Source organism: Euprymna scolopes, chromosome 41 (genome assembly GCF_053919585.1).
Source record: "Euprymna scolopes isolate OS-2025 chromosome 41, ASM5391958v1, whole genome shotgun sequence".
Taxonomy (NCBI): Eukaryota; Metazoa; Mollusca; class Cephalopoda; order Sepiida; family Sepiolidae; genus Euprymna; species Euprymna scolopes.
The window spans coordinates 45,040,551-45,066,454 of NC_136522.1; the positions used below are offsets into that span (position 1 = coordinate 45,040,551).

At 34.6% G+C, this 25,904-nt stretch overlaps 1 protein-coding gene across 4 annotated transcripts in view; it reads left to right on the forward strand.

Annotated features, from left to right (window-relative positions):
- The first annotated feature begins 10,024 nt into the window (after window positions 1-10,024).
- The window catches only part of LOC145266492 (cytochrome b-245 chaperone 1-like), a 43,892-nt gene continuing 28,012 nt past the window's right edge, over window positions 10,025-25,904 (forward strand). For 2 of the 4 annotated variants that reach the window (XM_080122216.1, XM_080122219.1), the window contains exons 1-3: window positions 10,505-10,702; window positions 10,856-10,954; window positions 23,972-24,106. In XM_080122216.1, the coding sequence (XP_079978342.1) occupies window positions 24,019-24,106 (88 nt within the window). In that variant the 5' untranslated portion in view covers window positions 10,505-10,702; window positions 10,856-10,954; window positions 23,972-24,018. Of the gene's footprint in view, window positions 10,067-10,504; window positions 10,703-10,855; window positions 10,955-23,971; window positions 24,107-25,904 lie in introns of those variants that run through there. The other 2 variants (XM_080122218.1, XM_080122217.1) reach the window with 2 other exon arrangements.

Consider the following 25,904-nt stretch of genomic DNA (forward strand, 5'->3'; position numbering starts at 1 on the left):
GATCCTTGATTATTATGTACGAGTCTGAAGTCTTTCTTTGACAATGTTACAGAAAGACTGAGTATCTGGATATTTATGTTTTTCGTACTGCAGGAAAATATGGCACAAGGCCAAAAAGTAGTGCTTCTCGGGCAGTTGGCAACAGAATATCTCCTCTCCAAAGAGGGGAGGTAAGGCATGGAAGAGTGGCCCTCCTAGATCACCCAAAACTAATACCTCAGTCCAAGAGATAAAAGCCACTGAGTTAGTATATGTCAGTCAGCAAATCGCTTGCGTTACAGAAAGAATGAGTATTTACAACGTTTCTATTGCAGCAAGATGTGACATAAGGCCAGAAGATGGAGAGAAAAAGCTATCATTCAAGAATTGAACACTCTAGTCTCTTAAAAATTTTCTGAGCAACAGAGTCGGCATTCCCTCATCAAGGAGTTCCAGGCAGCTGAAATATTATTTTGTTTTTTAGGAAGGAAGAACATAGAACGCATAATATAGTGAAAGTGGTCATAATGGCAACCTCTCTTTTTTATTATTCTTTTTAATCTTGAACGCCCCAAACCAGAGGTTATTTTTGGAACTCCCTTTTTTTAGAAAGCATTTAAGGGGAGATAATGCTGACATGGAATCAAATCTGCCTTCTTTCAAATGAAAATAGAAGAAAAAGAATTTTAGAAAACAACAAAATGAAGCAAAAAGTCAATTTGTAATTGTTCCATCTCTAAACCTTTTGGGTAGTCTGATGATATGTCTAGATCTGGTTGTTTGATCTGTTGTATGGTTATTGTAGGTATCTGTGTCTGCTACTCTGACGGGCAATTGTTTAAAAGGTGTTGCTTTTGTGTGTTGTTTATCTTTACAATAGGTGGACAGTTTCTGAGGAATTTCAGTTAGCTGTACTTGAGAACTCACTGTGGTCTGTTGATTCCAATGGAGAGTTTTTTTCTGGAAGGAGTCTGCACTATATACAACCTTGGTTCTCCGTTCAATTGTGTGACAAGTGCAGGAAACCATTCACCTGCTTCTTTATTCAAAACATGCACAAGTTGTCTTGTGTGCAGTTTGGGTAGATCTTCTGCATGTCGATCATTGCACATCTTTTCATTTGCTTATTTCTGTCATTATTTTCTGCTTGTTGGTTTTGATTGGTTCATTTGATCGGAATGTTCTCAGCTAACTTCCATTTAGTATAGAAGTTCACATGGTGATGGAATCATATGATTTTAAGGAATCGTCTGCAGGCATAACAATATCATGTTCAAGTCATGATCACTTGAGGCAGCTTTCTTGAATGCTGATTTCACTGCCTGGACATAAAATTCTGATAAAATATACACTTCTACGAGAAACAGATGTCTAGCTGATAAAATTTGGGTTGCTTGTTAAAATAGAGTCAACAGATCGATTTTTTTTAATATGAGATTTTAAACAAAAATAACAGTACTTACTGGTCATGTAGAAAATAGTAATATATTTTTTTTTTTTTTTTTTTTTTTACACAATGATCACCACTTATCAAGGCCCGGAAGCCACTCAGGGATAAGGGTTATTGCAAGTACATTACGTCAGTGTGGAAATTTGATGAAGTGTTTACTTAAGGGGGCGGTTCATTAGGAATTTGTTAACATTAGACTTAAAGACATCCAAGTTGTAGTCCGATGGGAAGCAAGCAGACGGAACAAAGTTCCACAGGCGTGCAGTTCTAAGAAAGAAGCTTTGTTCATGGAATCCTCGTTTTGATTTAGGCACAGATATAGAGTGGGGAAAATTTTTCACAGTGGATTCAGCTAGACAGGTGTTTTTCGTGAAAGATTGGCGAGGGGGAACCAGAGATTGGAGTTCAGACAAGCACCTGCCATGAAAATAACGATAAAACAAGGATAGCCTCGCAATATCTCTTCTGTGGGAGAGAGGTTGCAGGGTAGAGAAAAGGGCATCCCCCACTAAGCCACGAAGTCTATTTTGTACTCTGTCAAGGCAGGATAGGCTGTTTTTAGCAGCTCCTGCCCAGATATAGCAACAGTATTCCATCCTTGGATGTACTTGGCTTTTATATAGATAAAGAATTGCATCAGTAGTGAGATATCTTCTGGAGCGGTAGAAGGATCCCACCATCTTTCCAGCGACCTTGGCAACAGACTTGATGTACGTGTTCCATTTCAAATCAGGAGTAAAGGTCAAACCCAGAAGCTTGTCAAAACACGGGGCCTCACCCAGACGAGAGCCATCCATCACAATTGATGCCAGATGGGGATCAGAGCATTGATGATGTAAGGATAGGAGTTTGGTTTTGGATGCATTAAAGGTAACCAGCCACATCTTCCCTCACTGAACCACGCGCTCAAGATCAGAGAATCAAAGAAAGCTTTGTCATTTACAGCCTTTGATTTGTTACCGTAGATGGTCGTGTCATCAGCATAGATGGTCATTGATGTAGATCAGGAAGAGAGTTGGGTCCAGGATTGACTCCTGAGGGACTTCAGCATTTATATTGCAGTCCTCCGATTTTTGTCCATCTACCACTACTCTTATGAGCCTATCGGAGAGAAATGATTTAATGATTGAGAAAACATTTCCAGTTATACCGTAGCTGGAAATCTTGTGAAGTAGACCCTTATGCCATATCTTGTCGAAGGCCTTTGATATGTCAAGAGCAATTGCGCTAGAAAGGAAGCCTTTATCAAGAGATTCACTAATCCTGTGGGATATAACCGTCAGCACATCTGCGGTAGATCTTGCAGAGCGGAAACCATATTGTGTGTCACTAAGAAGGTTATTCCTGCTGAGGTGGTTGACTATTTCTCTATTTAATATGGATTCCAGCAACTTACTCATAACACACAGGAGACTTATTGGTCTGTACTGAGAGGGAGATGACTTATCACCTGAATTCTTAAATACAGGGCAAACTGATGAGGTCTTCCAGGGAGTCGGAAAGCACTTCTCCTTAAGGCAGCGCTTAAATAGTTTCGTAAGTATGGGAGCAAGTTCTTGTTGAAGCTTTTTTAACACTATAATTGGGATGCCATCAGGGCCAGTTGCTTTACTGGAATCTAGGTTCTTGATTAGCTTGGCGACCTCATGCACGGATATTTGTATGTTACCTAGCTTGTTCTGTGTTATAGGAGGAAATATGGGGAGTTGATGGCCTTCGTCGTATAGGGTAGAATTAGCTGCAAAATTCTTTGCAAATAGTTTGGCCTTGTCTGACGCTGATGAGATGATCTCTGGTCCATTGATAATGGTTGGGATAGAACACACACTTCTGTTCAGGATCCTATTTGTTATTTGCCAAAACTGGTGGGAACCAAGCCGCTGATCAGCTACCTTGGATTTAACAGACTGGGCATATAGCTCTCTTGCATTTTTTATTACTCTTTTACAGTGGTTGCTGGCAGTCCTGAAAGCAGCTTTAGTCTCAGTGCATCTATTACGTTGGTAGCTATGGAAAAAGTGATTTCTGTGCGCGATAGCAGCAGCACATTCTGGGGAGAACCATGGCTGGCTGTTAGGTTTTTGTTGGAATTTTTTAGATGGTATGAATTGGTCTATTCCTACAATTAACCATTCGGTCAGATCTGATACTATATATCCAACAATTCCGAAAATTCATTGAATAGAACAACTGCTATTGTGTTTTTAGAAAAAAAAAACAAAAAAAGTCTATCGCTATCGGCTAAAACAAAACGTCCGCCATTCAACTGGCGAAAAGAGGAGATAAGTATACCCCCTGCATTCGCAATCTTCAAAGTGTTTAGGTCTAGGGAAATGCCATTTTCCCCCATTTTCTGTAAAACTTACTTTTAACTATAAATAATTTTCTATGTGATTAATTATTTTGGACATGACAAGTAAGTACTGCTGTTTTTGCTTAAAACCACTTATTTAAAAAATTGATTGCCAACTCTTTCTTAACAAGCACCAAATTTGGCAACCTTCTAGGAAGCCAACCGCTTCAATATAATCCCAAAAATATATAGTGAGAACACCTGGAGTATTTTGTATATTCATAATATTTTTATGTGGGATAGGAAATTAAAATATAGGGTTTTTCTTTTTTGGAGTTTTTTTTTTTTTTTTTTTTTTTTTTTTCAAATTAGCAGTTTTTGAAAATTTCATACGAAAAGTTCAAAATTTCATACGAAAAGTTCAAAATTTAGCGATTTTCTGGAGATTTTTTCCCCCTCATCTAGTAGGTTTTGAAAATCTCAGTTGGCAACACTGATTTCCTCCGTAAGGAGAAATTAAGTATTCATATTTGTTTTGACGGCATGTTGTTTAAAAAGGCTGTTCTGGTTTTAATAGAATGCACACCAATTGGAGATTGAGTATTTCTTAAGCTGTAACATGTTACGCAATAAGTTCCAGACTTGACATATAAATGGAGCTACCACTAAAAAAAAATCTGTTTTTTGCTACATGTCCAAATGTAAGCCCATTCGAGTTATTATTTTACAATTACCGTTATTTATGCAAGTTTTAAAAGGATTTTAAAAAAAAATGAATTTGTGTGCTTGTTTTTTCATCATCATCATCATCATCATCATCAGTTTAACCACCATTTTACACACAGGCATGCATTTGACAGCTTTTAGAAATCGACTTCCAAACTAACCTACCCAACCTAATTTTCTGATAGAAAAATTACTATTCAAAGAGAGCGATGGCTTGATAAGTATTATTTTGACTTTGCTCTGTTAGAAACAAAAGTTATAATATACGGATACAAATGATGCTGCATGCTAAGATTGTCTACATTCTCAAAAACATTAGAAATAAGTTCACAAACTCGTTTTGGTCAATTATAAATTGAAGTTCCATGAAATAGCATAGTTGAGTATACTGCCATTTTTCATACACATTTGTCAAATAAGAAAACTGTATTCAAATTTGGTTCCGTTTTTGCAGTCGATAAAAACATGTTGATGATTTAAAGTGTTCTTTACAACTGTTTCAGTGCAACAAAAAGAGGTTGTTTGCATCAGTAATATGATGAGGATGAAACATGGATGTACTAGTTAGCAAGTGAAAGCTGACCAAAGACACAAATATCAGCAGGCAAGGTTTTGGCCTCTATATTTGAGGATGTGCAAGATATTTTGTTTGTCGATTAGCTTAAAAAGATGAATCATCAATAACGAATACTAAATAATTATTGACATGTTTGATGGAAGAAACCATTTATGCTGATGACATTACTATCTATGGTAGCACATCTAAGACCGTAAACGACCAAGTTCTCTTTGATTCTTTCTCCTCAGATCTTGAGCATGTGGTACAATCGGGAAAGAGGTGGCTGGTTACTTTTAATGCATCTAAAACCAAGCTTTTATCTTTACATTATCAACGCTCTGATTCCCATCTGGCATCAATTGAAATGAATGACTCTCGTCTTGGGGAGGCCTCATGTTTTGACAAGCTTCTGGGCTTCACCTTTACTCCTGATCTTAAATGGAACACGTACATCAAGTCTGTTGCCAAGGCCACTAGAAAAATTGTGGGATCCTTCTATCGATCCAGTAGATATCTCACTGCTGATGCAATTCTCTATCTATATAAAAGCCAGGTACATCCAAGGATGGAGTACTGTTGCCACATTTGGGCAGGAGCTGCTAGAAAGGACTTATCCTGCCTTAATAGAGTTCAAAATATACTTCGTAGCCTCATAGGAGATGTCCTTTTCTCTTCCCTGCAACCTCTTTCTCACAGAAGAGATGTTGCAAGTTTGTCTCTGCTTTATTGTTATTTTCATGGCAAGTGCTCGGCTGAGCTTCAATCTATGGTCCCTCCCTCACCAAACTTTCACAAGAAATATCCGTCTAGCAGAAAACACTATCAATAATTTCCCCCACTCTTTATTTGTGCCTAAACCTAAACGTAGATTCCATGAGCAAAGCTTCTTTCTTAGAACTGCATGCCTATGGAATTGTCTTCCGTTTTCCTGCTTTCCAGCTGACTACAATATGGTTGTCTTCAAGTCTAACGTAAACAATTTTTTGATGAGCCGTTTCATATAAGTTAACAAATTTACCGAATTTCCATTACTAACGGTTACTATATTGTCCAATTTCTACTGTACAGTCTTTAAACCTTCTTGATAAGTGGTGATGCCTATGTAAAAAAAAAAAAGAAAATATTGTCATAAATGAATAAAAGTGTTCTTTTATTAAACCAATACATCGTGTTACAATTTGATCACAACAATGTAAATGAGTGTACATTGAATTATTTCCACACTCACCCTATTTTCTAGACCTCCCCCCCCCTTCTCAGTGAATATTGGATGTTTGCAGACCTCAAAAGAATGCTCCAAGGAAAAAGACTTGGCTCCAATGAAGAAGTTATATTAAAAACTGAGGTATATTTTGAGTTTAAAGATAAATTTTTCTACAAAAAAGCATCAAACTGTTAGAGAAACATTGGAATCCGTGTATAACTCTCGAAGGAGACCAAGTTGATATTAGTGATGGGACGATTCCATTATTCTTCCCGATTCCGATACAATTACCGCTTTCGATTCTTCTCTAAATATTTTAACTATAAAATTGGTATTTTGTCCTGATTGCTGTAAAAACACGTTACATGTGTATATATTTTCTCAAACGTAAAGATACACGTGTGAGGGGGGGGGGAGATCTATAGGCTTTAGTTTTACTGGAAGTTTAAAATCAATATCATTTATTATTTTATAATTGCTACCAGCAATTAATATTTTTCTTAAACCAAAATCAAATTAGAAAAAATAATTAAAGGAATCATTTTGGCATTGGAAAATAGGCACAAATTTTTCAGATTCTGATACCGATTCCGATACCCAAGAAAGTTATGATTTTTTTTTATTCTTGATTCCGATTAATTGTCCCAACACTAGTTGATATATAAAATCAAATTTTGCCTAAAATTGGGATTTATTGAGCAATGTGTCAATTAAACTGTTCTGTTGAACTTTTGAACAATCAAGAATCGGCACCTAAAACAACATTCATTGCTGTTGCTACTTCAAGCAACATAACTCGTAAAGGTGAGACATATTTCAATGCTTTTTGATGCATTTGACAAAATTTCTATTCATTCAATTTCTGTGAAAATTTTTTCAATCCGTATTATTTGAATTCTTTGGACTACTATTCTCATCAATAGTTGTCGTCATCTCATCACGTTTTGACCAACTAATCCTCCTTCAGGGCCCATGGCATAGTGAATAGAAGCGTTGAATCTTTACAGTTCCAGGTGAGACTTGTCTGATGATAGCGGTTTCAATCCTACTCAAAGCTGGCCGAGGATTAGTTGGCCAAAACGTGGTGAGATGACAACAGCTATAGAAGGCAGTAATTGCTGAGGATACAGTTAAGAGACTCAGCATTCCTATCTCGTGGATGTTAGCCACCTGACAAAGGACAGAGGAATAACTGGCCAAACGTCGTAAAAGAACAACTATGAAGATGAGGATAACAGTCCCCAAATAAATAAAGAAAAAAAGAAATGAAGAAATAAACGAATAAATAAAGAAACAAACAAACAAACAAATAAAGAAAGAAAGAAAGAAATAAACAAATAAAGAAAGAAATAAACAAATAAATAAATAAACAAATAAATAAAGAAAGAAAGAAATAAACAAATAAATAAATAAATAAGTATACAAATTACTCATCTCAAAGGATTCCAATAATAAAAATACTATTTTTACCTTGAGTATTTGCACAAAGTTTTTATCAATGTAATCTCTTCTTCGGGTGTATCTTGTCGAACACGGAAATCTTTCTGTCAAACAAGGGAATCTATATAGAATTTCAAATGGAACCCTTTATTTAATCCACAAAGATAGCATGCTCTCGTTTTTATTTATTTTATTTATTTTTTTTATTACATTTTCACCCCAAACAAGGAACATTGCCACTTTGGTGTAGGGGCTACTATCAGGGACAGCAACTACTGGGGCACTATGTAGGGATTTGGGCAGCAAGATGTCGGTTCATGTTGCACTTGAACTTCTGCATGTCAGTACAGTTAGGGAAGCAGGAACCTGGAATGGAATTCCAGAGTCTAGCGGTTCTGGGGAAGAAACTACTGGAGTAGAAAGATCTTTTATATCTAGGGATCTCTACTGTGTGGGGGTGGGATTTAGCTGCCTGTCGGGTTTGTCGAGGATGTCTACGTCGTGGGGGCACGTGTCTGCAGTTCGTCAGAGCATTCACTATTAAAATACTTGTAGAACAAGCAGAAGGATGCAACGTTTCGTCGATGGGGCAGAGGCTGAAGCTTAGATACCAGTTCAGGGCCTATCAGATTGGCGACTCTTTTTTTAACCTTGTCTAGGAGCGAGAGACTAGTTGCAGATGCACCAGCCCAAATGTGACAACAATACTCCATACATGGGCGAATGGTGGCCTTATAGAGGTACAGGATACTTTCAGGTGTCAGTAGTTTTCTAGCACGGTAGAGAGAGCCTACCTTTTTCGCAACAGCCCTGGCAATGTTTTCAATATAATTGTTCCAGCTCATGTTTCCTGTGAACGTTAGGCCAAGTAGTTTGAAAGATGTACTCTCAGACAGGGAGTCACTGGCCATTGCTATTGGTGGCAGAGAAGGTTTCTTGTAATTATTGAAGGAAACCAGTTTAGTCTTGACAGCATTGAATGTGACCATCCATTTTGTCCCCATTCCACTACAGATTGGAGGTCATCCTCTAGTGTTTTTGTCATTTCTTTAGATATGTGTTCATTTGTTTTCCTGTCATGCCTGTTATAGAGTGTAGTGTCATCAGCATATATACCCATCTCAGAGGCAGTTTTGTCGGGGAGGTCATTAATAAATATCAGGAACAATAGAGGTCCAAGAATAGACCCCTGAGTTACTCCCGCATTTTTATCACACTGTTTAGATGTTAGACCGTCGAGGACAACCTGGATTTTTCTCTTATCTAAGAAGGATTCAATTATGCTAAGTATTCTACCAGTGATACCGTATGATTTAATTTTCCTGAGGAGGCCCTTGTGCCATACCCTGTCAAAAGCCTTAGATATATCTAGAGCTACCGCTCTGCCCTCCCCCGCTTTGTCCAGTGAATGGTATATACGTTCAGAGATTACAGTGAGGATGTCAGCTGTGGAACGGGCTTGTCTAAATCCATATTGTTTGTCAGTCAGAAGTTTAGCATCTGTAAGGTGCCGGACTAGAGCATGGTTAATTATGGTTTTGTCAGCCATGACTGGGTTTGATATGAAGATTTCTGAGTTTGACAGACAATAGTCCAAAGAATCTAAAGAATAAATCACAAAATTCAGAACGGTGAGGTTTTTCAAATACCAAAATTTGAAACTTATAAAAAAATTTATTATTTGGACAATTTGCTTTTTAAATATAATAAAAACATTATATGAAAATAAAAACATTCTACATTTTAATTTTTAGAAATTTGTAAACATTTTCACAGAAATCAAATTTACATAAAATAAAGTATAAAATGTCATATGAGCGCAAAATTCAAGATTAACTTTTGGTATTTTTGTTGAAGATACTCAACTAGATCACATGCACAACTTCAAAAAAAATTAGATTATACGTTTTGAGGCCATTATGTATGAAAACTCAGAAAAACTTAAGTAAAATACGACAAGTATTTTAGAATTTAGATTAAGGGATCAGTTTCACATATAAGTTTAATGGAAAATGATTACTCACTTTCTGGCTATATAGCGTTTTAATGACATCTAATCATTCTAATTAAATTTGAAAAGTAAAGTTGATGCACCTGAACTTAAGGTTAATGATAGGATTAAGGGAAGGATTAGAGAAGGGGCTGTTGTCACCTGGACTTGGGGTTTGTGGTTGTCTTTTTTTATCAGACACAATTAGCTAAAAAAAAAAAAAAAAAAAAAAAAAACGGTTATATATTCTTAAAAGGCTTTTCAGACAGACTTTCGACCAGAAATGTATGGTAAATTTATGTTAAATTTATATACAAAACTAATCACCCTATCTAAATTCTGGAATAATTGTTTTGTTTTCCGGCAGGTAATCACCGAAAAAAATAGAACAATCTCATTGTGGGGGAAGTTGGATCTAACTGAGGGTACTCCTCTACAAATTTATCAACAATTAATTTAAATAGAACATTTTCAACGATTTTGTAAAGTCCATCTGATTCTCTTTAAAAATATGTAAACTGTAGAATGTAGTATTAACTGTTTATGTTAATGTGTTTTTATTTAAAAGAAAAAAATAATTTCTCTCAAAAAGACCATGATTTCAATTTCACAGGGAACGCCTTTACTTCATTGTTGAGGAAACAATTCGAAATTATTTAAAAAAAAAAAAAAAAAAAAAAAAAAAAAAGAAAGAAAGATGCAAATATTTTGGAGCTAACATCTTCAATATAGTGGGGGACGTTTATTATAGCATTAATTAATTAATACAGAAAATTTACCATTTGGCCTTTTTTTTCTAAAAGTTTGGCTTCAGTTTCCGATTTGGCCTTTTTTTGGCCTTTTTTCTTGAAAAATTTGGCTTCAAACATTTATTTTTTGTCTTGTAACCCTGCATGAATGTTGTTTACTGTGTTTCAACATGGCGCCGTCCATAAAACTACAATACAATACAATAACAACTGTTGTTTTTGTTTGATGACATTTTCTCAAATATTTGGCAAAACGGATCTTTAATTCTGATAATCTTAACACATTAATCACGATAGGAAAAAAAAAAGCACGTATGTTGTAAATAATTATCATGTTATTTACACTGATTCGTTTCGAATTTTATTGTGTATTATTTTTTAATATTCAAATTTTTTTTATTAAATGCTTTTTTTCTTCTTTTTTAATTAATTATATTTTTATTCATAAATATGGTTCTTTTGTAGATCAGTGGCTCCTCCGAAAAATGCTGTCTACTCGACTTTGATTTAAGCCATTTCGAATATTGGTGCTTGAAAATCACGTTTGAATTTCCCACGAATACGGTAAACATCATTGTTGTCAATATGATTGTTATTGTTGTTATTAGAATTAATAATTATAATAATTAGTGCTGATATAATTATTAATTATAACAATTTTAAAAGATAATAATAGGGTATTGCTGCAGTTTAACATTCAAACAAATTTAGAAAACTATTCTTAACATGGGTAGGGAAAGAGTTTTGTTGTCGTTTGCGCACGCGAAACTTTCCTAAAATGAAAACAATTTGCTTGTGGATGTTAAACTGCATTAGTGCTAAAAGTACGACGTAAAAGTTTATTTTAGCGTCGCCAAACCGACTGTGAAATCAGTAACTCGCATGAGGTACTCCTTGGGCGTTGAGGACCATGTCAGCCAGCATATTTATTTAATAGCCGCTCCCCTACAAACCGAGCGCATGCGCATATAACATTTTTAATTTATTGGCTTACTAACTTTTATTTTTAAGAATATTAAAAATAGAGGTAAGTTTTTACGTTAGGTCCACCGCCACAATTTTTTTATTTAAATGACGGTTTACTATGCTGAATAAGAAAAGGCAAGTTTAGTTGGAAAAATAATCTCTTTACATAAAAGGAACAAAACTCCCTAATCACCGTTAAGTTACTATGCCAACAATATAAAAACAATGATATCGGTATTTCATAAGTTATCTGTTTTAAATAAGCTGAACTTCATTTAAAAAGAAAAAAAAAAATTCTGAAAACAACCTTTTTTTTTTTTTTTTTTAAGAATAAACACTTTTTTTTTTTTACAATACAGAACTTTTTAAAATTTTCAACTATTTTAAGAGAATAAACACTTTTTATTTATTTTAAACAACTTTTTTTGACGCATGGACCATGGTACCATAAGTACCGAACTTTTTATAATTTTACATGGTAAATTTTTACTTGGTTTCCATCTTAACATTTTGCTTTAAAATTACAACTTTCATAGGTTTTCGGATATGCTGAAAACGAATATTGCATTTAAATTTTCCGCAAATACGTAGTTTTATGAATATTCAGCAATATAATTTTTTATTTATTTGTTAAAAATGGTGGCCATAGTTTTTAACTTTTAATTTTACACTTTTTTTTTTAAATTCTTAAAGAAATATTGTTCACAAACGTTTTTACATTTTAATTTTTAACAAACAATATAAACCTTTTTACATTTTAATTTTGAAACAAGGAAAAAGTAATAAATTTCAAATATTCCCAAAAAAATTGAAAATAATTAAAATAGAATACACGTGAAAATTAATAAATTGCAATAGAATACGTGTGTTTAAACTACTCATGTGATTTAATAATTATTAAATAATCACATGATTCAATTTTGAATTAAAAAATTTCACATTGCTTACAATTCTAAAAAGTTTCTATTTCTATTAGTATTTTTTATCATTATAAAAAAGGTATTCATTCTTTAAAATTGTTAAAAAATTGTTTACATTGTTTTCAACGGTGACTGCAGTTAATTTCGCTCCTTTTGTGCAATAAAGGGTTCGAGATTATTTTTCCACCTAAATTCCAGTCTTGCCTAAGAAAATCTTATTTTTTTACTCATGCAGAGAGTGATTCGTACTGAAATAATAACGTTATTATTTAAAAAGCCATTCTTAACATGGGGAGGGTGTTTTGTTGTACCTATTCTGTACTTTAACCTTACAAGTGAATAAAAAAAATAAAAGCATATCATAAAACTTTAATTAAACGTGGAAATACGATTTAAAAAATAGCACGGATCACTCTCTGCATTAACACCCTTATTTAATTTTGCAGAGACAAGTAGTTTCCGAGATATAAAAACCTGTATTATTCATTGGCTGTCATGTTTGTACGCTCATGCGATAAACAAATCTACTTCTGTGCGACCGACACTGCCACCCAGCGGGAATAATTCCACTTTTTTTTTCCCATAACCGGTAAATTAGTCATGTGCATGCGTGTAAAACAAAACAATTATGACTTTTTCACTTCCTTGAGTAATTTTCATGTTAAGAACGGCTTTCGGAATAGACATCCCTAACTAACCCCCCAAATTAAGAAAAGCTTTCGAAATAGACACCTTTAGCCTTCTCATATTAAGAATGGCTTTCTGAATAAACACCCTATTTTTGGGGGCAGGGGGTGAAAAAATATTTGTCCCAAATTTAACTGATATTCGTTGTCAGCATATCCACCTGCAAATACTATAAAAAAAATTGAGGGGGTGGCAGTGGCAGTCACAGAGAAATCGATTTGTCGCAAACGTGTACAAACATGAATTACAGTGCATAACACAGGTCTTTTGATTTCGAAAACTACTTGTCTCTGCAAAATTTAAATGAGATTTTCTTATTCAGCATAGTCGAAAACCTATAAAAATCGTTAAGGTGGACCTAATGTAAAAATTTACCAAAAAGTTACCCACGAATATAAATTAAAAATGTTTGTAAATTAAAAATTATCAATAAATGGTTTTTTTTTTTTTTTTTTTTTTTTTTTTACAAAGGCATCACCACATTATCAAGGCCCAGAGGCCACTCAAGGATAAGGGTTAAAGAGTGTATAGTAGAAGTTGGTCAATATAGTAATCATTAGTAATGAAAATTTGGTAAATTTAATAACTTATATGGAACGGCTCATCAAGAACTTATTTACTTTAGACTTGAACAAAACCATATTGTAGTCAGCCGGAAAGCAGGAAAACGGAAGACAATTCCACAGGCGTGCAGTTCTAAGAAAGAAGCTTTGTTCATGGAATCTACGTTTAGGTTTAGGCACAGATAAAGAGTGGGGGAAATTATTGATAGTGTTTACAGCTAGACGAGTGTTTCTTGTGAAAGTTTGGCGAGGGGGGACCATAGATTGAAGCTCAGTTGAACACTTTCCATGAAAATAACGATACATCAGAGACAAACTCGCAACATCTCTTCTGTGAGATAGAGGTTGCAAGGAGGAGAAAAGGACATCTCCTACGAGGCTACGAAGTCTATTTTGAACTCTATCAAGGCAGGACAAGTTCTTTCTAGCAGCTCCTGCCCAGATGTGGCAACAGTATTCCATCCTTGGACGTACCTGGCTCTTATATAGATAGAGAATAGCATCAGCAGTGAGATATCTACTGGATCGATAGAAAGATCCCACCATTTTTCCAGCGGCCTTGGCAACAGATTTGATATACGTGTTCCATTTAAGATCAGGAGTAATGGTCAAGCCCAGAAGCTTGTCAAAACTTGAGGCCTCCTGAAGACGAGAGCCATTCATTTCAATTGATGACAAATGTGGATTAGAATGTTGATGATGTAAAGAGAGAAGCTTGGTTTTAGATGCATTAAAAGTAACCAGCCACTCCTTTCCCCATTGTACTACGTGCTCAAGATCAGAGGAGAGAGAATTGGAGAGAACTTGCTCGTTTACTGTCTTAGATGTGGTACCATAAATGGTAGTGTCGTCAGCATAAATGTCTACAAATGATGTAAGGATATGATTTGGAAGATCATTAATGTAGATCAGGAAAAGAGTTGGGCCCAGGATGGATCCCTGAGGGACACCGGCATTAATATTGTGAGCTTCTGATTTTTGCCCCTCAACTACTACTCTTATGAATCTATCAGAAAGAAATGATTTAATAATTGAGAAGACTTTTCCAGCTATACCATAGCTAGCGATCTTATGAAGTAAACCTTTATGCCATACCCTATCAAAGGCTTTAGATATGTCAAGAGCAATTGCCCTAGAAAGATTGCCACCGTCGAGAGATTTGCTAATCCTATGCGATATAACTGTAAGGACATCTGCTGTAGATCTAGCAGAACGGAAACCATATTGAGTGTCACTAAGAAGGTTATTTTTGTTGAGATGTTTGATTACTTCTGTATTTAATACAGATTCTAGCAACTTACTCATGACGCACAGGAGACTTATTGGCCTGTACTGAGAGGGGGATGAGCGATCACCTGAATTCTTAAATACAGGGCATACTGATGAGATTTTCCAGGGAGATGGGAAACTATTCTCCTTAAGACAACGTTTAAACAGTTTTGTAAGTATGGGCGCTAGTTCAGGTTGAAGTTTTTTGAGTACTATAATTGGAATACCATCAGGGCCAGTTGCTTTACTGGAATCAAGGTTTTTGATTAGCTTGGCAACATCACGTACAGATATACGTATATCACATAGCGTGTTTTCTGATACAAGAGGAAATATTGGGGGTTGGCGGTCTTGGTCGCAAAGGGTAGAATTAGCTGCAAAGTTCTTGACAAAGAGTTTGGCTTTGTCTGATGCTGACGAGATTACCTCAGATCCATTGATAATAGTTGGGATGGAGCACACGCTTCTGTTCAGGATTCTGTTTGCTATTTGCCAAAACTGGTGGGAACCAAGCCGCTGCTCAGCTACTTTGGACTTAACAGATTGAGCATACAACTCTCTTGCGTTCCTTATTACTTTCTTACAATGGTTGCTGGCAGTCCTGAAAACGGCTTTAGTTTCCATACATCTATTACGTTTGAAGCAGTGGAAAAAGTGATTTCTGTGCGCAATGGCAGCAGCACATTCTGGAGAGAACCATGGCTGGCTGTTAGGTTTTTGCTGAAATTTTTTAGAGGGTATGAAATGGTCAATACCTACAATTAACCATTCAGTTAGGTCTAATACTATAGAGGACACATCCTTTTTAAACATGGAATGCAGAGGTAGATCAGATATAAATGTACGGAAGCTATCCCAGTCAGCCTTAGTGTATCGATATACTGTACGATGAAGAGGTACGTCTGGGGACTTATTACATTTCATTTTTATCTTAATTGATACAACAGAGTGGTCGGAAGATCCAAGAGGCGACAGAACAGAAACTGAACATAGTTCAGGGCAAGTTGTGAGAAAAAGGTCTAGTAGGCTCGCATACTGGCCGTCATTATCGGGCACACGGGTAGGTTCCTGAACAATCTGAGTGAGGTCATAGGCAATGGAGAAATCATGACAGAACCTCCCCTCATCATCGGTCTTGTTTGAGTGGGTCAACCATTCGACGTTGTGAACATTGAAGTCTCCACATACGTGAATGTTAGCTGAAGGATAAGTAGAAAGGACTTGGTCAATTTTCTCAGATATGCTTTGAAAGATAGTAACTCCGCTGTTGTGGGGGCGATAGAGAGTAAATATAAATGCAGTAGTGTGAGCTAAAGCAACCCGGAAGCACATATAAGGTAAGTTAGGATCTTCCCTGGAGATGTCCCTCCCACATGGAAAGCTATCTTTAATATAGGCACATATTCCATGCCCATGGCGATCTTGGGGGTCAGATTTAGAAGTTAAGTTAGAGTATCCTGTAATTGCAAACTCATCAAGGGAAATAGCCTGTCCAATGCCAGTTTCACTTAAAAATAAAAGGTCTGGTTTAGTCTCCTGTAATTGGGTTTCAACCTCTGGAAGGTTAGAACGTAGACCCCTGATGTTGGAGAAGGAGACATGGTAGTAGGGGTCTACGTTGGAAGTTGGAGAACCGGGTTTAATCGTGTATTTTTTCTTGAAACTTGTCATGATGAAATTTTGGAATTTGTGGACTAGGTCGACAGATTTACTTAGAGCAGGACAGAGAGGGGAAACTAAGAGAGAAAAAGAAACGAAGAATTTTTTTTTTTTTTGTACCACATGATAAGGTAAAGCCGTAACAATTACCCACTAGTATGGCATCGAGAGGCCCCACCAGAAGCTACTGCATGGTCCAGATTCCATTCACCAAATGGCAATACAGCAGCCCCAGTACTTTGCACCTGCTGATAGGACAGCCTCCTTAGTGGTTAATCCAAGGTTCGGGTCCCTGACTATCAGGCGGATAACGTCAGCCCAGACAAAACGTTTACCTCCAGCACCCTTACTAGTGACATGGCTACAAGGATAGACATAGAAACAGAAAATTTCCACCAACTCTGCCAACTGTTCGCGCAAAAATACTGCCAACCTAGAAAACAGCTTTTTCTTCTCCCTTTGTCAGAAAAATCACTCATTTAAAAATGAGGACTGAGGGACAAATAAGAAGAAGCGAGAGTAACAGGAGCTGCCGATAACGCATCCACAATGCGTTTTCTACTCTCCATTAAAAAAAAAAAATAAAATAAATAAATAAATAAATAAATAAATAAACAAAAAAATAACTATTAAGTATTGTACTTAATAAAAGTCCAACGGACCTGTTTAAGGGAAAGTATGGTGATAGATTCCCCTCCCACGAACTAAAAATGAGTACAATTAGGTAATCTATTTTTGCAATCAACTCGGTAGATAAATAAACATTTATGGACGAGGAAAAAAAAAAAAAAAAAAAAAAAAAAAAAAAATTAAAGCTAGCATTTAATACAACAGAAATACATAAATTAAATACTGAAATAAAATGTAGTTATTAATATTTGAATCTTAAAATAAAAAGTGCGAATTAATAGAGAAAATCACTTATCACAACAACGCATTCCGTCTCCAAACTAGTGAAGAATTTAACTTTTAATAGCGTTCAGAAGATTTTTTTTTTTAAATTAACCGTTAAGAGAAAGCGTGATTTTATTCTGAACTTTAACTAATCACGTTTTAAGCAACTTATGATATAAAACAAAATCGGATGGGGGGGGGGGTTTCTTCCGAAGGTTAGTTGGTGACGTTATAAGTAATTGCGAGATAAGATGGGAGCCAGAAATTAGGGGTGGGGGACTGAAAATGATAATATAATGGATTGATTATACAATATTTAAGATCAACTTGGTAGATAAACATTTATGGACGAGAAAAAAAAAAAAAAAAAAAAAATTAAAGCTAGCATTTAATACAACAGAAATACATAAATTAAATACTGAAATAAAATGTAGTTATTAATATTTGAATCTTAAAATAAAAAGTGCGAATTAATAGAGAAAATCACTTATCACAACAACGCATTCCGTCTCCAAACTAGTGAAGAATTTAACTTTTAATAGCGTTCAGAAGATTTTTTTTTTTAAATTAACCGTTAAGAGAAAGCGTGATTTTATTCTGAACTTTAACTAATCACGTTTTAAGCAACTTATGATATAAAACAAAATCGGATGGGGGGGGGGGGGTTCTTCCGAAGGTTAGTTGGTGACGTTATAAGTAATTGCGAGATAAGATGGGAGCCAGAAATTAGGGGTGGGGGACTGAAAATGATAATATAATGGATTGATTATACAATATTTAAGATCAACTTGGTAGATAAACATTTATGGACGAGAAAAAAAAAAAAAAAAAAAAAAAAAAAAAAAAATTAAAGCTAGCATTTAATACAACAGAAATACATAAATTAAATACTGAAATAAAATGTAGTTATTAATATTTGAATCTTAAAATAAAAAGTGCGAATTAATAGAGAAAATCACTTATCACAACAACGCATTCCGTCTCCAAACTAGTGAAGAATTTAACTTTTAATAGCGTTCAGAAGATTTTTTTTTTTAAATTAACCGTTAAGAGAAAGCGTGATTTTATTCTGAACTTTAACTAATCACGTTTTAAGCAACTTATGATATAAAACAAAATCGGATGGGGGGGGGGGTTTCTTCCGAAGGTTAGTTGGTGACGTTATAAGTAATTGCGAGATAAGATGGGAGCCAGAAATTAGGGGTGGGGGACTGAAAATGATAATATAATGGATTGATTATACAATATTTAAGATCAACTTGGTAGATAAACATTTATGGACGAGAAAAAAAAAAAAAAAAAAAAAAAAAAAAAATTAAAGCTAGCATTTAATACAACAGAAATACATAAATTAAATACTGAAATAAAATGTAGTTATTAATATTTGAATCTTAAAATAAAAAGTGCGAATTAATAGAGAAAATCACTTATCACAACAACGCATTCCGTCTCCAAACTAGTGAAGAATTTAACTTTTAATAGCGTTCAGAAGATTTTTTTTTTTTAAATTAACCGTTAAGAGAAAGCGTGATTTTATTCTGAACTTTAACTAATCACGTTTTAAGCAACTTATGATATAAAACAAAATCGGATGGGGGGGGGGGTTTCTTCCGAAGGTTAGTTGGTGACGTTATAAGTAATTGCGAGATAAGATGGGAGCCAGAAATTAGGGGTGGGGGACTGAAAATGATAATATAATGGATTGATTATACAATATTTAAGATCAACTTGGTAGATAAACATTTATGGACGAGAAAAAAAAAAAAAAAAAAAAAAAAAAAAAAAAATTAAAGCTAGCATTTAATACAACAGAAATACATAAATTAAATACTGAAATAAAATGTAGTTATTAATATTTGAATCTTAAAATAAAAAGTGCGAATTAATAGAGAAAATCACTTATCACAACAACGCATTCCGTCTCCAAACTAGTGAAGAATTTAACTTTTAATAGCGTTCAGAAGATTTTTTTTTTTAAATTAACCGTTAAGAGAAAGCGTGATTTTATTCTGAACTTTAACTAATCACGTTTTAAGCAACTTATGATATAAAACAAAATCGGATGGGGGGGGGGGGTTTCTTCCGAAGGTTAGTTGGTGACGTTATAAGTAATTGCGAGATAAGATGGGAGCCAGAAATTAGGGGTGGGGGACTGAAAATGATAATATAATGGATTGATTATACAATATTTAAGATCAACTTGGTAGATAAACATTTATGGACGAGAAAAAAAAAAAAAAAAAAAAAAAAAAAAAATTAAAGCTAGCATTTAATACAACAGAAATACATAAATTAAATACTGAAATAAAATGTAGTTATTAATATTTGAATCTTAAAATAAAAAGTGCGAATTAATAGAGAAAATCACTTATCACAACAACGCATTCCGTCTCCAAACTAGTGAAGAATTTAACTTTTAATAGCGTTCAGAAGATTTTTTTTTTTTAAATTAACCGTTAAGAGAAAGCGTGATTTTATTCTGAACTTTAACTAATCACGTTTTAAGCAACTTATGATATAAAACAAAATCGGATGGGGGGGGGGGGTTTCTTCCGAAGGTTAGTTGGTGACGTTATAAGTAATTGCGAGATAAGATGGGAGCCAGAAATTAGGGGTGGGGGACTGAAAATGATAATATAATGGATTGATTATACAATATTTAAGATCAACTTGGTAGATAAACATTTATGGACGAGAAAAAAAAAAAAAAAAAAAAAAAAATTAAAGCTAGCATTTAATACAACAGAAATACATAAATTAAATACTGAAATAAAATGTAGTTATTAATATTTGAATCTTAAAATAAAAAGTGCGAATTAATAGAGAAAATCACTTATCACAACAACGCATTCCGTCTCCAAACTAGTGAAGAATTTAACTTTTAATAGCGTTCAGAAGATTTTTTTTTTTAAATTAACCGTTAAGAGAAAGCGTGATTTTATTCTGAACTTTAACTAATCACGTTTTAAGCAACTTATGATATAAAACAAAATCGGATGGGGGGGGGGGTTTCTTCCGAAGGTTAGTTGGTGACGTTATAAGTAATTGCGAGATAAGATGGGAGCCAGAAATTAGGGGTGGGGGACTGAAAATGATAATATAATGGATTGATTATACAATATTTAAGATCAACTTGGTAGATAAACATTTATGGACGAGAAAAAAAAAAAAAAAAAAAAAATTAAAGCTAGCATTTAATACAACAGAAATACATAAATTAAATACTGAAATAAAATGTAGTTATTAATATTTGAATCTTAAAATAAAAAGTGCGAATTAATAGAGAAAATCACTTATCACAACAACGCATTCCGTCTCCAAACTAGTGAAGAATTTAACTTTTAATAGCGTTCAGAAGATTTTTTTTTTTAAATTAACCGTTAAGAGAAAGCGTGATTTTATTCTGAACTTTAACTAATCACGTTTTAAGCAACTTATGATATAAAACAAAATCGGATGGGGGGGGGGGTTCTTCCGAAGGTTAGTTGGTGACGTTATAAGTAATTGCGAGATAAGATGGGAGCCAGAAATTAGGGGTGGGGGACTGAAAATGATAATATAATGGATTGATTATACAATATTTAAGATCAACTTGGTAGATAAACATTTATGGACGAGAAAAAAAAAAAAAAAAAAAAAAAAAAAAAAAAAAAAATTAAAGCTAGCATTTAATACAACAGAAATAAATGGTTTAGTTACTTTTCTTTTTAATATTCTTTAAAAAAAAGTTAGTAAGCCAACATAAGTAAATAAATAAATTAAAAATGTTATCTGCGCATGTGTTAGGCTTCATAGGGGAGCGGCTATTAAATATGCTGGCTGCCATGGAACTCAATGACCAAGAAGTATCAGGCAATTTTATGGAATCCCATCTCCAATTAAATTGATTTCCGGAGTATTTTGAAATGAGTATAGCAATTTCGCTTTATATAACGTGCAAAAAAAAAATTAAATGCGCAACAATTAGACGTGTTCGTCTGCACGTTCTTTTCTTTGTGATAATTTTTATACAAAATGAATGATAAAATAGCTTGTACATCAAACGAGAAATTTATTGAAAATAAAGAGAAAAAAAGGATTGAAAATGCATATTTGTCCATATATCATTTGACAAAAAAAAAACTACTTACAGTCGAAAATTTACAATAATTTTTGAAGAGAAAATTTTATTATAAAATTCGTTAATAAATTCTTATTGGAAGATGATAATTCATTTTGAAAGGAATTCTTTTTTGTCCGAAATCTTGCACAAATTCAATGAAACGATTCATTCATTTTTATGGAAATCTTGCATGGCTAAAGATAAAAATTCAATGAAACAGTTAATTCTTTATCAGGAAATATTGCATGACTGAGAACAAATTCAAGAAAATGTTCATAATTAAAAGATTATTTGGAATCTTGATAAATCTTGGGTTCATATGTTTTTCTCTTTTCTCCTTGTTTGTTCTTTTTAAATTATAAATTATTGCTTGAAACTCTGAAAATGGAAATGTTTATATCCTAACCTAAAATACTATATATATTAACTTAAGTTAAGCAACATTTAGCCTGGCCTCTACCAGATGAGCGACCATTTGGAAAGGCTGTATGTGCCATGCAGGATCGTAGAAATTTCCAGGTTGGTATCTGGAGGTGCATTAATTCACTGGGAGAAATGCAACCCTTCATTAAGACATGCATTTAAGTGAAGGTTACTCTGATGAAAAAACTTGCGGTCTACTCTGTCTTGTGGCAGTCATCTGCACTGACAAAGGTTCAAAAAGTGTGGCTGGTTCTACACAAAGCCTTCATCACTATAAACAAATCATCTGTGTGGATTTCCAAGCAACTTAGGTGTTATGGTGGAAACTCATATGTTGAAATCAACGGAAGAGTCTATCATCATCATCATCTATATATATATATATATATATATATATATATATATATATATATATATATATATATAATGTATATATTAGGTTGAGAAAAACATCTTGCAGAATTTTTAATTTTGATTTCAAACAATGTATTTTCAAATAAATTTTCATTATAATACCTTCACTTTATATATCATTTTAAATAGCGTTTTTCGCTCTACCTAACTGTTTAAATTAGAATCGTTTTAAAGCAATTATATGCTCTTTTCAGAATGTTGATGGAAAAGAAGTAAATTTGTACAACTTTCTTATTTCAATTCAAGTTAGGCTGAAAAGCTGCTGAAACAGCTCGCGATATCGATGAAGTGTTTGGCCCAGGAACCAGTAATGAGTACAAAGCACAATAGTGGTTTAAGAAATTTTGTAGCGGCAATGAGAGTCTTAAAGATGTTACAAAGTTGTGCGAGATCTCATTTCAATTTATGAAGCTTTCTTGCAAAGAAAACAACAAATTAGCAGGAGCAGAAAATACATTAGGAATTAGAAGGTCCAGCCCCAACCATGACAAATAATAGCAGCAGCAGCTAAAAACAACAATATTTACAAAATACCAAAATACTCAATTCTGATTGGTTGATTTCCAACAATTTGATTGACTTTCAAAATCACACTTTGACCAATCAGAAACAACTTGCCGTGGGAGCCGGGCACCTGCTATGTTTATATTTAAATAGAGAGGAGCCCAGCTGATCGAGGGAGACTGACTCGATAGAGCCTGGTGCACGCCACACGAATCTCTGTCAGTTGAGAACCCAATTTCAAATCCAAGGAGAGCAACCAACTTTAACCCTGGCCAGTTTGGCCACGGGTCCCGACTAAAACCAAAAGATGAGAAGTACTACAACTTCACCAGTCTATCACCAGCTAGTACTGACTTCCACACCAGACCACTGGTCAAATCCCCAGCCTAAGGATCAACAAATCCATCGAACGTGCTACTATGTACACAAGGAGACTTGACAGATTGCCAGAGAGATGAGGCGGCTGCAGACAAAGACGATATCACTAACTGGCAGATGACAAATCTGTACCATGTTAGGATCTACATCGTAAAGCACAGCCAAATAAACGTCCCACCTAACGTAAGAGGAACAACATTTCAAAAAACAAATAGATGACAAATCTGCTAAGTTCCATTGAAAAACAAATTCTTATTTTCCAAGATTGTTATCAAAACCAGCTGGTGCGAAGAATAATACATATTGACGTATTTCATCAACAGTAGACGATAGACCCCCCCCCCGCTAGTCCATAATGTAAGAAAGATGATGAACGTAGTGGTTGGCCATCGGATATCGACAGCAATCAATTAAGAGCCTTAATCGAAGCCAGTCCATGCACAACTATTCAAGAACTTGCTTCTGAATTAGACGTAACGTATGCAACAATTTCCAACCACTTGAGAGAGATTGGAAAAACAAAAAAAACTTGATAAATGGGTGTCTCATGGAAGCTTGCTTTTAAGAGGCAACGACTTTTCCAAGTTCTGAGTGGTCAAGCTTCAAGTCAGATATTTTTCTAATCACATTCTAAGCCCACTATGCTGTATGGTGTATGTTTGCAGTTGACCAGTATGATTCAGGGGAGACAACTTGAATATGTTTCAATGGGAATGACTCCTAAATATGTTGCACCAACAAAGGCATGATTATTCATTCTTGTAAAATGGACACACTTAAGAAATTTTAATTTTATTTTCAGATTGTCTGGCTGTTAATCAAAGACATATTCCAGTATTTTATGCCAAAATGGTTTATATGGAAGTAATCGAACACAACCATAATAGATTGCATTTATTCAGAAGGCCAAATATTTGGTCATGGTGTACACTTATTGGTAAGATGTATTTTGTTAAATTTTTATTTTATTTTATTTCTCCAGTCATTAGCTAGATTACCCATCTACCTACGAGGTGCCTTAAATAAGTTTCCAGACTTTTTCTCTACAGGCATTTAAAATTGTCATAGACTCTTGAAAATTCAGTATATTATTGCTATACATCTTATTAGATGACTGACCAATTTTTATGATTCCAGGTTCAAGTGACCAAGTACAGCAGGAATTGGAATACAGCCTAGTAAAGCCTGATTGTCATTGCTGTTGAATTTCAAAAATGCATTCTGAACATGAGAACACTTTAGAAGAACGATATGTAATAAAATTCTGTTTTAAACTTGGAAAAAATGCTACAGAAACGTATGGTTTTGGACCATCTTGCATGAATCAAGCATCAGCTTTTGAGTGACATAAGAGATTCAAGGAAGGCAGGGAGCCTGTAAAGGATGATGAGGAAGTCAGACCACTAAAGTTGATTAACCAAATAAAGAATTTCATGGATAAGGACCGTCATTTGTCTATAGAGACAATAAGTGCACAGTTTGATGTCAGTGTGGGAACTGTACACACATTATTTGCGAAGAACTGAAGATGTGGAAGATTTGCGTGAAGTTTGTCTCAAGAATGCTCCATCCTTATTACAGACTATTTGACCAAGATGGGCATCAAGACAGTTTCTCATCCTCCCTATAGTCCAGACATTGCTCCCTGTGACTTTTGGTTAATCTCTAAGCTCAAGGAAAACCTTAGAGGCTATCATTATGAGACATTGAGGAGATGAAAGAGGCTGTGGTGAGAGTCATTGACATGCTCACATAAGAGGATTTCCATGAGGCCTTCCAGAAGTTGTTGTAACGGTACGAGTGCATTGCGGCCGGAGGAGATTATTTTGAAGGAGACTAGAGTTTCATTTGTGCACTATTAATAAAAATGTCCAAATGAAAAAAGTCTGGACTCTTATTGAAGACATATGAAGCTATATGTTCGAGACTGGAATCAAAACCACAATGACTAAATAGAATGGCATAAAATTACTTTGAGGAGGAACATTGCAAGAGAGCTTACTTTTGCAACATCTATAGACTACCAATATTCTGTTCACCTAGATTTCTTAAAATCTAGACTTGGACTGTTTGTTGCATAGTAGAGTCGGTTGGTCAGTCCTCTCATCAACCCCCATCCAATTGTGAAGATTCTGTTCAACCCAACTTCTACTATTACTAGGTGTTGTTTAAAGAAAGGTAACAGAATTTGAGATTCTAACTGACTTAATTTTATATATTAGATTTCTTTGCTCTCTCTCTCTCTCTCTCTCTCTCTCTCTCTCTCTCTCTCTCTCTCTGGATCTTGCTTTAGGTGAACATGCCTCTATGGCCTGTGTCTTGGTATGTAGAAGGCTTGCACACATACATACACACACTTTTCCCAACCCGATTTATAAAAAATTGCGATACTTAAATCAACGACTGTTCACTATTTTTGTGTTCTAGAAATATAAATAAACTTGTGAACCATGCAAAAGGTGTTGTTGTTTTTTTTTCTAAGCTCTTGTTCCAGGTCAATACACATGTGCAGTCCTAAGAAAAAAATGGGCAACCATAAGAACAAGAAATATTGGATGAATCAGATGAGAGTCAAATAAAAGCATGGAACCAATTCATGTTTAGCAGTCTTCAGTTTTACAACACATTCATTGACGAGTTTAGTGATGGGTGCGGCTTGAATGACTACTACCAATCTTAAAATTTATGTTTATTACAGGGCTTCTAAGTCAGAATCTCAAAGTTGAAGTAAATGT